This window comes from Gymnoscopelus braueri, assembly GCF_963280865.1.
Source record: "Gymnoscopelus braueri genome assembly, chromosome: 21".
Lineage (NCBI taxonomy): Eukaryota > Metazoa > Chordata > Actinopteri > Myctophiformes > Myctophidae > Gymnoscopelus > Gymnoscopelus braueri.
Window position 1 is genome coordinate 26,489,615 of NC_137623.1, and position 13,515 is coordinate 26,503,129.

Consider the following 13,515-nt stretch of genomic DNA (forward strand, 5'->3'; position numbering starts at 1 on the left):
CTTTATTTTTGTGACAAAAAAATAATTAAACAAAAAACACGGGGTGCCGGAACAGTAGCCTCTCAAAAGAGAGGGTACTGTTCAGAGTGGTATGGGACTTGATAAATAAATGTTGTGGAGCAAGTACAGTATATCAGCTTGTTTAGACTGTACACCATTGTCACTACTACTTTAAAATAAAAAGAGAGGCTACCGTTCCCAGTGGTCTAGGACGTGATAACTGTTCTGGGACAAGAATATCAGCTTGTTTACATTGTCTGGTAGAGCGTCTACTAGAGTTGGAGTCGTTTTGGGTAGCATTCTGTATTTTGTTTTTACACCAGCGGCCCAGAATCTACTTTTGTACTTTTGTCATTCAGGTAATCCTGATGACGTCTTCCTTGTCCACACACTGTAACATGTCCATACATCTCCATTTGTCAGTCTTATGTAGGGATATTAACAATTAATCGATTATCGATTAATTGCCTTTAAGAATTGAATCGATTAAATGAATCGATTTTCAATTAATTGACTTGGGGCAAGTGAAAGTTACATGTATGGTGTGTGTGATATCAAATGTGAGCTTACCATAATCACAGTAATCCTTTATCATATTCAAGGGCTTTTGGAGAGAAATGAGAAATGAGTGTGTGTCTGTGTCCATCTGATGCTCATTGACGCTCGTTAATGTTATATACTGCACATCAAGGCAATTAATTAATAATCTGAACTCATTTCCGGTTTGGGACAAGAATTTTCCTTTTGGTCTTAAAAATGTTATTACACCGCTTATGAATTAATCGATACTATACGGATCGATAAGGTTATAAACTATCAATTAATGAATTAATCGATCATTTGCATCCCTAGTCTTATGATTTTCCGCTGGATCTGCGGCTCCCTTTTATGAGCGATTGGTTCCCTGTAGTGCGGTGAACTGCAGCCCAAGAATAAGTTAACCACTTAAAATTTAAGTTAAATAAAATTTTAAAAAACTCTTACTTAGTAAACTGGACCTGAGTTGTCTCTGTACTTGGACTGCTTTTTTTCTGTCTACATCAAAAGTCTTTGCCAAAAATAGCCGATCTATCAAGCTCACTGTTTTTATTATTTTATGAATTCAGCTGTCTTTTACTAGGAGAAACATAAATTTAGTTTATTTTTCTAACACTGCTTGCAGATGGAAAACAAATGACAAATAAAGCTATCTTGTATCTCACAGCGTAGATCTGCTATTTTTGGCTAATGTTCGCCCACAGAATACGGATGCTGGGGTTCAAGTGGTTAAGTAAGTAAGTAGCCTTGGAAGTTGGAAACCAAGGTAAAAAATAACAATAATGATACAAATCGATCTACTAATTCACAAAATCTCTGTCTATGTCTGTCTGTCCCAGGCATAACTCGGGCACCAGTTTTCTAGAACCCCAAAAAAACATATCTGTGTCTGTCTGTGGGTCTGCGGTGGACCCACGAAGTGTTATGGCTCAAGCGGGTGTGGGCACTGGCTTCCCTGTTTGGCCAACCCGACTTGTTACCTTCACTTGGTGGAGCTTTGTGTCACATTTGTGCCGCTGCACCAATATAAGTGGCGGCATGCATAATGACATCAAGGATCCCCTTATCTCCATATTTAGTTGATTGGTCGTATGTTAGTGGGTACCGCACTGGGTACTCTGACAACTTTTGCACATTTCAGGTGAATAAGGGAAGTGAATTATCTGTTCATTATTTGGTCATTGTATCCTATCTATTATATCGTTGAGACAGTGATGAGACTGTTAGTTCTCTGTGTGCGGAGTGTGTGTGTGTATGTGTGTGCATACACACACACACTCCGCACAGCAACAGAGTTGCTCTGATAAATGCAACACACAACCATAATAAATGTGACTCTCTGTCTCTCTCTCATTGACCAACGTCCTGGTTGAGACAGACAGACTGGAAGGTTGGTTGAGTTGTTTACAATGCGTTGATGGCTTTATAACAATATAATTGATTCTGAATAGATGGGGGTGTTAACGATTTGAGTCCCATACAGTGCCGTTAAGTAGGCTATGACGTTTGTTTTCAACTACCCAAAGCAGTAGCTATTGAGCCATAGCAGTGTTGATCTGCTTTAGAGGGGGTAAATATCAGTAAAGATCTGCTTTAGAGGGGCACATAATCAAATATAAAATAGATATAATTGTTGTGCTAGAGCCCTTTCAAAAACAGCAGTCCATATGACAACGCGGGCCTACAGCTCACTCATTCAAGCGAGCACAACAGAGGCAACACTGATCTCATGAGTGGCAACAGAAACACTCTTATACACTGTTAAAGGGGTTTACTTTCTCTTATAAAAACAGTCCTGTGTGCTTCAAACAGGTCACTTGTGAGCCAGACCTTTTAACAAGGCTCTCTCTACTGTCACAAAGCATTCACATGCTGCCCCATTGTCCAGACACGTTGCCATGGTGTAAACCCAGGCACTTAGCAACCGACGGGGTGAAAGGTTGCGGTAAATGAGTGCAAGTGAGTTGGAGCATGCAGCTGCCACACTGGTTCCAGCCATGATGGGATGGATGATATTGTCAAACTACAAAAAAAAAGAAGCTATTATGGAATGAAGGAGAACATTAGCTTCTTCCACTGGGTAAACAATTCCTGATGGGAGCTGGTTTATCATTTCTGTGTAAATCGGAACTAGGCATAATGTTTGCCCCAAAAACTGAATTATAACCCTCACCTGGCTACACCAAACCTCAACTTCATGGGAGATCCTAACCTTACAAAGTGACAAGATGCATTTTATGATCATTGGTCTTTGAAGAGATGTGTTTGTTGCTTTTCAGCTTAGTGTGAAATATAGACTGCCTGAGAGACAGCTGAGTGATGAGCAAGAGACGACACTTTGGTATACAGCAGGGGTCTTCAACAGGGGGTCCGGGACCCCTAAGAGGTCCTCAGAGTTACTACAGGGGGGCCACGAAATCTTTCTGTGATTGGAACTTTTTTTTTTACATTAACCACTTTAACCCTAGCATCCCTATTCTGAGGAGAACTTTAATCGAAAATAGCAGATCTACAAGCTCACAACGCCTCGCAGCGCCATGTGAGCTTGTAGATCTGCTATTTTCGGCAAAGAGGTTTGGTGTAGAGGGAAAAAAACAGCAGACCAAGTACAAAGTGAAAGGTCAAATTTACTAAGTATCGACAGTTTTAAGTGGTTAAATGTCTGAAAATACACAGCATGAATCCAACATGATAATGCTGTCAAACAAGTCTATGAAAAAGTTGAATATGAAACACTACGTTGTATACAGTATGTAGCAGGGGTCCCTGCTTCATCTCTCTCAGCTAAGGGGTCCTTGGGCTGAAAAACGTTGAAGACCCCAGGTTAACGTTACACCATTGACAACATCATGTACAAGGAGGCCAGTTCATATACAAGACAAAAGCATTCAGTATGTCTCGTCAGAGGTACAATCCTGTAGCCTACTACAGATTGCTTTCATCTGCAGTCATTTTTCAGGCAAGGTATAGCTGTTATTAGGTTATTGTTTTGCCCTGAAATGAACATATGGAGTATACCGCAGGCTCCCAGTCTATCCTGTACCTGCAGAAATGATGCTCCCTATTTTTCTCCATGTGAGTGATTGGGTTAATAGCCGTGCAGAGAAGCCTTATGTTCAGAGTGCGGGCTGCTGCCCTACTTTTGAAGACGATCATGAGTGGAGGAATGAGGGGGCCATCGGAGTAACTGGAGGGGGACGCATTTTGATTGTTGCACTGCGCCCATGTGACGGCTGACCATATGGTGTGGAAATTCTGTGGCCCTGAAAAAGGGGAACAAATCCATTGCCTTTCGTTTTCTTTTTTTTTTTTGGTGGGGGGGGGAGGGGGTGCAGATGTGTGTGAGGACGGAAGCGAATGCCGGTTTTGCCCTGCTGCGCAGGCACACGCACCGACTCTCCTTCTCACTCTCTCACACAGTATTAATGATGTGTGCATCAGCAGGGCCTCTGCAGGCCCAGCAGGGCCCAGTAAACCAGCACAGCTGCCCCGAGAACAAAGCCATCACTCAAGGCACCGTGGCACTCAGGCACCTCAGTGACTCCCAACTATCTCCTGCCAGGCTCTACTGTCCTTCTGCAGCCCCTACGCCAGGTACACACGGCTGAAACTAATGGCCACTTGCAACCATCCAGACATCTACCAGATGTTTCAAGCAGTATGTTAGTACAGTTCTGTAAACTGGTGGCATTTTAAATGATATTTCTCTTTGCATTTAGAACACTGGAAAAATTTAGGATCACCACTTTTATTTTATTTTTTAACACAGATCGGTGTTCAGTAGGGTGAATGTAAGAGAACTCCTCTCTGATCCAATTGCAGTTCAGAGCAGATCAGGCCCCAGCCTATCAGAGCTGGAGCTGTAATATAGTATTAGTAGGCCAGCAGCCCAGAGTGTAAAAGTAGCTATAAAATTCCCTGCTATGCCATTACTTTATGGGCACTATAAAGAAATCAATTACCCGCCATATTGTCTATTAAGACCAAACAAGCTTGAAACATTGCCTAGGCTTAGTGGGTGAGTTTTTCCCCCCCTCCAAGTACACAAATCCACCCTGATTTCAATTAAGGAAATGTATGCAGACAGCATGAGATGAACATACAGGGATAAATTAACTGCTGCCCCAAGGAGGCCTCTTTTTCAAAGTCCATCCTCAAAGCGAAAGTGCTTCTTCCCTGGGCTGTGCTTCTACCCTACTACCTCTACCATAAGCTGAGAATCTGTTTTTACACAGTAATGTTATTGTGTACACAGTAATGTTGCTGCAAGCATGGGGGGCTACTTAGGCCAATAGGAAATAAGAAATATTCTCCACTACCAACAGTTATTTCCACAGCCTTGCAACCCCCAGTCACGGCATTGGACCAGGATAAGTTCTAAAAGAGCTTTTTGAAAAAGATGAGACGAGTTCTAAAAGAGCTTGTTGAAAAAGATGAGACCAAACGGATCAAGCACCGTCAACTCTAGGTGTAAACGCTTCTAAATGAGGTGCCAGGGCTTACATGGTTTATAAGAAGGGTATCAGGGAACATGAAACAGACTTTTTGTGCCCTCCCTGAACTGTACAAGATGAGGTACGGAATCGCCATGTCATTCTCTTTCATGGCGAATAAGGTATCTGTAGTTGCCGGTGAACACAAGAAAAACAAGTACTGCTACCATAAGCTTGTGTGTGTATGTTTTTGTTAAGTTTTGTCCTCGGTGGTCCATGTCCAAACACAATAACTGCCTTCAGAGGGCAGGCAGGGGATGTCACTCCAGCCTGGCATAAAAATGGAGAGAGCAACGAAAGCAGCTGAGAGAGGGAGAGGGGAGCAAAGAATTGAGTGGGGGAGGGGGGAGGGGGGAGGGAGGGATGGATAGCCAGAGAGTGTTTGTGTGCGATTTTTTGCATCACATTGCTTGCCATTACATAACGCTTGGCTCTATGCAAGTCACAAAAAAACAAGTCGACATCCTAAGCCAGCCAGTCTGACTCACATTTACCTAGAGCTCTCCGCTCATTGCTTAGCAGATTCATGCTACTGCTTCTCACAGCGGGAGTCACAAAACAAGTTTTAAGGTCTTATTAACCATAAACCATATTAACATCCTATAAAGCATATCAACATTTAAACAACCATACCATTTGTAGATAGTCAACTCACTCTATTCAGTCTAATTACTAACAATACCCTTATCCTATTCACAACGTACAAACCACAATACAAACACTCCTATTCACCTAACCATTATACACATTACACACAGTTTAATTAACTAGGTTATACACCACACATTATATGGAGGCTTTTAGGCTGACTAGCTTCAGGCGCGAGCACAAAAGGGACAAGGACTGACAGATACAGAGATATCCATACATTACATGGCATAATACGGGCATATTGTTCGGATTGGAATCGGCGGTGCGCCGTAGGTGTGAGGACCGCATAATGGCCCGAACTCTAGATGTGAAGTTTTAGACAAAGCAGCCAAATTGAATGGTAACTAAGGATTCATTACGGCAGTGGCTCAGGAGGTAGAGGATTTCCAAGCTCCTCTAGTTTAAAAAAAAAATGCTGTGTTTATAGAGCACCATGTTTGAATTGCAGAAGGTGTACAACATAAACGGAGAGAAAAATAAGAAACGGAAGAAAAAAAAAACACGTTGCTAATGACATTTAGAAATACATTTTCCTTTTCTTTTTCCCCATTCTTCTTTCCTCCTTTTCCTCTCCTCTAGTTTTAGACAAAGCAGCCAAGTGCCAATGGGTGTGTGAATGTGTGTGTAAATGGGTGAATGTGAAGTACATTGTAAAGCGCTTTGGAGAAAAGCGCTATGTGAATGCAGTCCATTTGCCATTTACTATGCTGAAAGACCTATTCATTAGCACTGAGACTTTATAGAACAGGCATACACCGTAAATACAGCTTAAGCATCAATGCTGAAAATGGTGCTCCTCGTACCTTGCTCCTTTATCTGTCTGATCTGCTTCACAGTTTCCTTAAGGATTGCACATTTGTCAGGCTTGACGTTGAAGTTGTCGATGTCGTTGAAGTTGGCGAAGATCAGCTCGGCCAGCTCCTCGATGTATTTGTTCTCGTGCTCGCGATTGCGCTTCTCGTTGCTCCGCTTGGGGCTGTGAAAACAAAAGGGGAAAATCATGTAGTGATAAGATGGAACAGGGAGGAACAGGGAGGATGACAGAGACATTAAAGCGAGGGGCAACCCAAGACAAAAAACTGAAGGAAAACAAGGTGAGAAAAAAGGGTGAACGAAATTATGCTAGAACTGAAGCAAGGGTGTTCATGTGTGTTTTTGTGTGTATGGGACTGGCAAGGAGAGAGAGAGAGAAAGAGAGAGAGAGAGAGAGAGAGAAGGCCCGCATTCCTCATCCTGCTCACAGCAGGAGAACGAATGGGTGAACAGGGCACGGAGCGTGGGGCAGAACATCAAAGCAGTTCAATCTATACACCTCCACCAAGGTTCAGTGTCATCAGTCATCTGTGGACATGGCTCAAGAGCCCTCTCACTTCCATAGCACAGCATCCACGCTAACCTTGGCATGGAGCAGAGTTCGGAACGACGGTGAGGGCCGGGGTCAAACTATACCCCCCCCCCACAACACACACACACACACCCAACAGATACACAGCTCTAGCTAAATATATCTGCAGTCAGCCAGTCAGCGTTTTCTTATTTTTTTTTCTCTTTTCTGTTTTGCAAGCATGGAGCACCACTGCATCAATAAAGACAACCCCTGTGTGCCTGTCTGCAGATGAATTATGCAGATTTACGTTTATAGGCTTCAGCAGACTCTCTGTACCCCAGGGTTAGAAGTCACAGTAACAGTAAGCTATTCTTAGCGACTGCTGGGTGGCGACCGTGCCTACTGCATCACAGGGCCCCATCGAATTAAAGTAGTCACAAATTGAGTATCCACTATCCAGTTAAATGTCTTAATAAGTGCTACGATCGTCTTTGTTCTACTAATTTCACAATAGGGCAGAGATGAACTTGGTACAAGGTCTCAAGGGGCCTTTGGAAAATGGTATTCTGCTGGCTACGAACCTAGTGCTGGTGCTTGGCTGGTGCTGGTGCCAGTTCACAGTTGGTTTGTTTGACTGTGAACCTTCGAAGCAACGGTTTGGTTTTCCACAGGCTACTGTATATATGCGCACAAAGCGCCTATATATTTCCTTGTAGAAACAAGACCTCATTGCTAGGCATATACTGTAGTTGATCATCTGTGCAAGTAAACATCTCTCTCATTGCCATGTATAATGGATCATCTGTGCATGTAAATATATTTTTTTCCTCTCTTCAAAACGCTTATTTACACCAACATTGTTATTGTGATGCAGTTTTGTTCATAGGGGTTTAGTATTCAAAGATTTGTCTGTGATGCAATGCAAGGCTGTGCAGTGGGCAATAAACTGTAGGCTTGTGTCTAAACAGACAGGGAGATCTTTATAATCTTCACCAGTAAGTACAAAACTACACAAGAATAATGTTGGTGTAACTAAGATGTTCTCTGAAAAATATGTTCTACATGCATGGATTGTCAATTACAACTTTCACTGTAGGCATTTCCTGGATTCATATACACGGACAAGATGCCAGCGCAGCTTTGTGTTTTGTTGATGTTAGTGGTTCTCGAGATGGAGCTTCCCTTTTCCGAAAAAAATAATAATCAGATAATCCAACACCCAGCCTCTGTCATAAATGGTTCTTGGTTCTAGACCAGCAAAGACCAAGAGTTGGTGCCAGAGTTGAACCAGTTTTTCTCGCTGAGAGCCAATTCTTTTGCTGCCAAACAAAGAACTGGTTAGAGATTAGCAATGGATCCAAACCAGCCCTCAAAATGGCTTGGTGAAAAAGGGATAACAGTGGGTTTACTTTCCAATCATTCCATAACCTTTGTCCAATGACACACCGCCTTTGTTATAACTACTTAAGATTTTCTTGAATAGGTTCTCCATGGCGCTCCATGGCGCTCAGGGTTCTTGTGGTGTGGGGTCCTTTGCGTGTTCAGTTACAAGATTAATGAACAATGTTACTTTCTGTATTTATTTTATGTGAAAACTGCATTGAAACATTTTCAGCACTTTGACCTTCATCTGTACCCAATGATTTCTGTCATTCACCACTGTGTGTGCAACGTCGATTAATGATGAAACCCTGCCAAAATTAGGGCAGCAACAGTTAATCGAACTAATAGATTGAATCCCTTATTTTCATATTTTCATCATTGCCGATCTACCAGCTCACAGGCTTGTAGCTTGTGACCTTGTAGACCTGCTATTTGTGCTATGTTTGTGCGACACTGTTGCAAGGACATAAAATATAGGGCTTCAGTGATTAATCATACTAATTGATTTAGTCGATTATAAAAATTCTAATCAATGTTGATTCGTTAATAAAAAAGATAAGAGAAAGAAAATACATTTAAAAAGACGCCCCGCCCCCACCCCCATGTGCTTCTTAATTATTCGATTAATCAAAAAAGTAATCGGTAGCATAATCGCTAAGAAGATAATCAATAGTTGCACTTGCAGCCCCTAGCCAAAATAATAGTTTACCAGGAGGTATTTTGGGAAAGTCTGTCCCCCAGTTTGAGTGGCTGAGTGTGGAAGACTCACCTGGGGCCTAGAAGTTCGGTGGAACATTCTTTGCGTTTTCGTGACTCTGCCCTGGCAGGGTCAGATGGGTTTTCACCGACTCCACTCATCCTCAATGCATATCAGCGTCTGTGGGGAGAGAACACACATACACGCATACCAAGTTAGGATTTAATATGTGACGGTACAGACAACACATGCCAGCACACAACTTTTGATGGGTTGACCCAAGCATGCCCTGAAATGTAACAACTGCATGCGTGGGGGTGTGCCAATTTGTTTCCGAGCGCATAGCCATGGACACGCACACTTACACACAAGCACAAACCTGTGCTGGGGGCACTGGTTGATCCACTCCGGGAGAAATGAGTGAAAATGGAGCGGAGAGAACGAGATTCAATCATTTCTCACTGATGGCGCAGCATTCCCCAGAGAGGGAGAAATGGGAGCACAGTCCCCCCACCCCACAGCCCAAGACTGTGTGTTCAGCTACGCACTGAGAAAAACCCATACAATACAATATAAAAAGGCAGGCCAAATCACAGCAGCAGAAAACAACATGTTCCTGTGTTTACAGACTAGAACTTGTGAAGAAGGGCTGAACAATAAATCGACAAATAATTTCTAAATCGCAATATGAGCTATTGCAATTTCCAAATGGCAGAGGCTGCAAGTAATTGCATAAAAAAGAGATGGGGGTCCAAAATGGACGTCTAAACAAAGGAATTCTAGAGTTTTAGGTAGTATTTGGTCCATGATTAACTACAATATTAATTTTACCCTTAAAACACATGATGTATAACAAGATGGCAGCGGGTAATGGAGTCTCATTTTGCGTACCTGTGTGAATGTGTATTGCGTAACTGTATAGGAAATTACAGTGTAATGGGCCATTCACACCAAGCACGATAACGATAACACAAACATATGTTGTTTTATATGTTGCAAAAATTCCCCAATATGGTCCTGTTGGTATTTGGTAATTTTGAGCGACCTGCCAGTCATAGGTGTGTGACTGGCACCTAAGCATGGGTCCTACAACTTTGACAGAGATCTGTCTGTGGTACCGTTGTGCAAATCTTGCCTGTTAAATCTCTGGAAGAAAGCCTATGGTTCCTCAGTGAAGCAAGGGTGTTGTCACCCTGGGACGGCCACTTCGCGGTCTGTCTTTGACTTCACCAGTCTCACAGAACTTGGTCCTAAGTTTGGAAATGGTACCAGGGCTGACACCAAATAATGCTGCCACTCTGCGTAGCGGAACACCAGCTTCCACTTGCCCTATTGCACGGGCCTTATCCTGAAGGGACAAACATGGCATCTTTCCATGGGGGCAGTGTTGCTGCTTGGAGCATACACAAACTGAACAGTTACAGGACCCATTGTCAGGTGCCAGTACACCCGACGAAGGCCGCAGAGGCCGCAACATTGCGACCTTCTCCTTCTCTACAGGTGCCAGTCACACACCTGTGACTGGCACAGGTGCTACCCACACGTTTAGCTGTGTGGCTCATTCCACGATTGCACAATCCTTACAAGTTATACCTCGTTGTAAAGGTGACTAATCAACGATATAAATACAATACCAGTTGGTATTATTGAAAGGGAGAGATAATCAACCGAAGTCGGTTTATACTAGTGGACGATATGGTTTGGGTGACTTTCAGTGCGATTTTATGAACAATAGAAGCATTGACAGCCATTGAAAATCTGGGATGCAATATTTCACCTGCCCTTGGAACGTTTTGTTTTTAAAAAGGTAGTTGAGGAGACTATTATGAAGCTAACACTAGTTGGTAGGCCAACTGTCATTACCTCAGGTAACAACAAGGTACAAAGTAACAAGGTACAACTATCTCACCTCAAATGAACCAAATATCCTATTGCATGCGTCTTTCAGCACTCTGAGATCCCTCTCTCCATCCCTCTCTGTGTGGGCTGGATGCACAGCACATTCTGGTGCCACTGTTTACAGAACGTAGCCTATCGTACATCAGTGTGGATGCTCACGCAATTATCGTTATCGTGCTCAGTGTGAATACTACAGGTTTTGCTCACTGTCTAGAAGTAATACAATATATACTTTTCTTGACTTTACCCTTTGCCTGACTTTCATTTCAGTATGGTATGCAAATAAACTATACTTAAACTTTCTTGAGCTAGGTTATCCATCACGGTGAACTTTACGTCGCCTTTATTTTACGTCAAAGTTATTGACTTTTCCCATCGACTTGTAGACAACCTGCTAAACATGCAATAACACAGGTATTGTCTTTTAAATATCAAATTATGTTGACAGTATCCATCTCATGTTATTGTAACAAATACACTTTTGGGCTAATATTGCGCAGAATCTATTCATATTTTTTTCCAAAATCGTTCAGCCCTGATGAGAAGGCTTCAGGGAAAGACACATTATCAAGGGGTACCATGATGGTTCCAGGCTAGAGGACCTCACTGCCCTTCTCGCTTCTTTATCCTATCTGAAAAACCCATTTCTAAAAAGCCACACAAAATAAAACACATTTTATCATTGCTAAGTAAAAAAAACAACAACATATATTTGCAAAGTAAATATGCAAAGAATGCAGTGGTGCCTGGTTGCTACAGATCACTCTAGCAACAGAACAAAAGCCCTGTGGGTATGTTCATTTTGTGTATTACTACTAGTGTACACACGTACTGACAGACAATATGGCTGGCTCCAGTGTAAGTGACACTGCACACAGCACTACCTTGGATTTCCTTCTGAGTTCTGACCTTAGATTTAAATGCCATCAGGTTATACTATTAATCTGAACTGCGTCCGTCCTCTGAAATATAAACCTCTAAAAAAAGAGAGACATGACAAGATGAGAGCCCCCCTCTGGTGAGGCATGCCCAAGTTCATGTCCTCATGAGATCCGGAAAATTCTCCATAAAAGACATTTCTCCCTTTCTCCCTCAGCCTGCGAGTTGACACAGACTAAACGCTACAGCAGTAAATGAAAAATGATGAATTATTCAAAGGAGTAATGCCTTTTTAATCACCACCATCATGTGCACCACAATCTGATGGCAGTTAATGGAGTTGGCTTTCAACATGGGTGGATATATCAGTGCAGTAAATCAGATGCGTACTTTGGCACAATTGTGCATCCCTGCATCTACTTTCAGACAAAAAAAGTGCAGTACCCCGAGAAAAAAAACAAAAACAAAAGAGTTGACAGACAATGTAGTGAGAATCCTGCTCTGCCTGTCGGCCATATGCTGCGTTCACACTTGCGGCGACAAAACGGACAGGATATAAGTAATTTTCAATGGAAGCCAATGACACGAAGCTACAAACTGACGGCCAACACTTGTCGCTGCATGACGGGCAGCGCTCCAATGACGCAGTGAGGCGTCAATCAATTATATGTTTTTGTTTCCCCAGTTCCACTCCCCTTCCCTCTCCCCACAATTCCTGCTCTGTTCCGTAAAAGGAAGATAAACTCCCTTCTTGCCGCTAACCAGTTCGCTGTGCTATTTAAACCTTAACCCTACCCTTTTCATTTACGCAGTGTTCCTTGAGCAACACTTTTAACGGCGACTTGGCAGCAATGTAGCAGCTGGCTACGATTGGACGTTTTGTAGCTTTTGTCGCCGTTAGTGTGAACGCATCAATACTTGTTGGTCCAAGCAACAGGGTCAGGTCGTATCGAAAAATGTACAGGAGGACAAAATGAGAAGCAATACACAAGAGCGACATACAGAGACAGTGGCTATATAAAAATAATAACAAAAGGAGAAAATGGTTATTTCTCCCAGCACAGCACTCGGGCACTTGGGGCATACTGTGTTGTGGATGCACTCTGAGACACTCTAAAGCCTCATTTATGCTTCTACAAGAACGTGTTAGGCAACGTGTTTTTTTTCTCCAATAACGTCTATTTTCAAATGAAAAAAAATGGACACTTTCTTGTCTGTGACACATTGTACGACATTTTGTTGCTGCTGAGGCATAAATCAGGCATAACCATGGAAACAGACGACAGCACACAGTGTTCGGCTCCTCAGCCATTACATAAGGCAGAGTACAACGCAGCACAATCTAGAGCAGAGTGGGGAACAGTGTAGCTTAGCAAGAAGCCTGCATAACCGAATGGAGAGCTAGCCACCATGCTAACAGTACCTTCAGTCTGGCTCCCTACTGGCCAGCAGTGGCCTACTTAAAGCTAATGGTAGGGGCCTGTGTGCTCAAATGGCTGAAATCAAAGCCGCGGTGACTGGGCAGAGAGAGGAAGGAGACTCGGAAAAGGGTGGAAAAACACGCAGACTCACTTTCGTGACAGTGACTTGAAAGCAAGTGGCTTTCATCGGCTCTCGTGTAACGTATGGATTCATTGGTTAAACAAAAG

The 13,515-nt window shown here is 42.8% G+C and overlaps 1 protein-coding gene across 7 annotated transcripts in view; it reads right to left on the reverse strand.

Annotated features, from left to right (window-relative positions):
• ncoa2 (nuclear receptor coactivator 2) overlaps positions 1–13,515 on the reverse strand; it is a 90,093-nt gene that overhangs the window by 44,986 nt on the left and 31,592 nt on the right. For all 7 annotated transcript variants that reach the window (XM_080417115.1, XM_080417114.1, XM_080417112.1 and 4 more), the window contains exons 3-4: positions 9,161–9,268; positions 6,485–6,657 (exon numbers count right to left, since the gene is read on the reverse strand). In XM_080417115.1, the coding sequence (XP_080273241.1) occupies positions 6,485–6,657; positions 9,161–9,249 (262 nt within the window). In that variant the 5' untranslated portion in view covers positions 9,250–9,268. The remainder of the gene's footprint in view (positions 1–6,484; positions 6,658–9,160; positions 9,269–13,515) is intronic.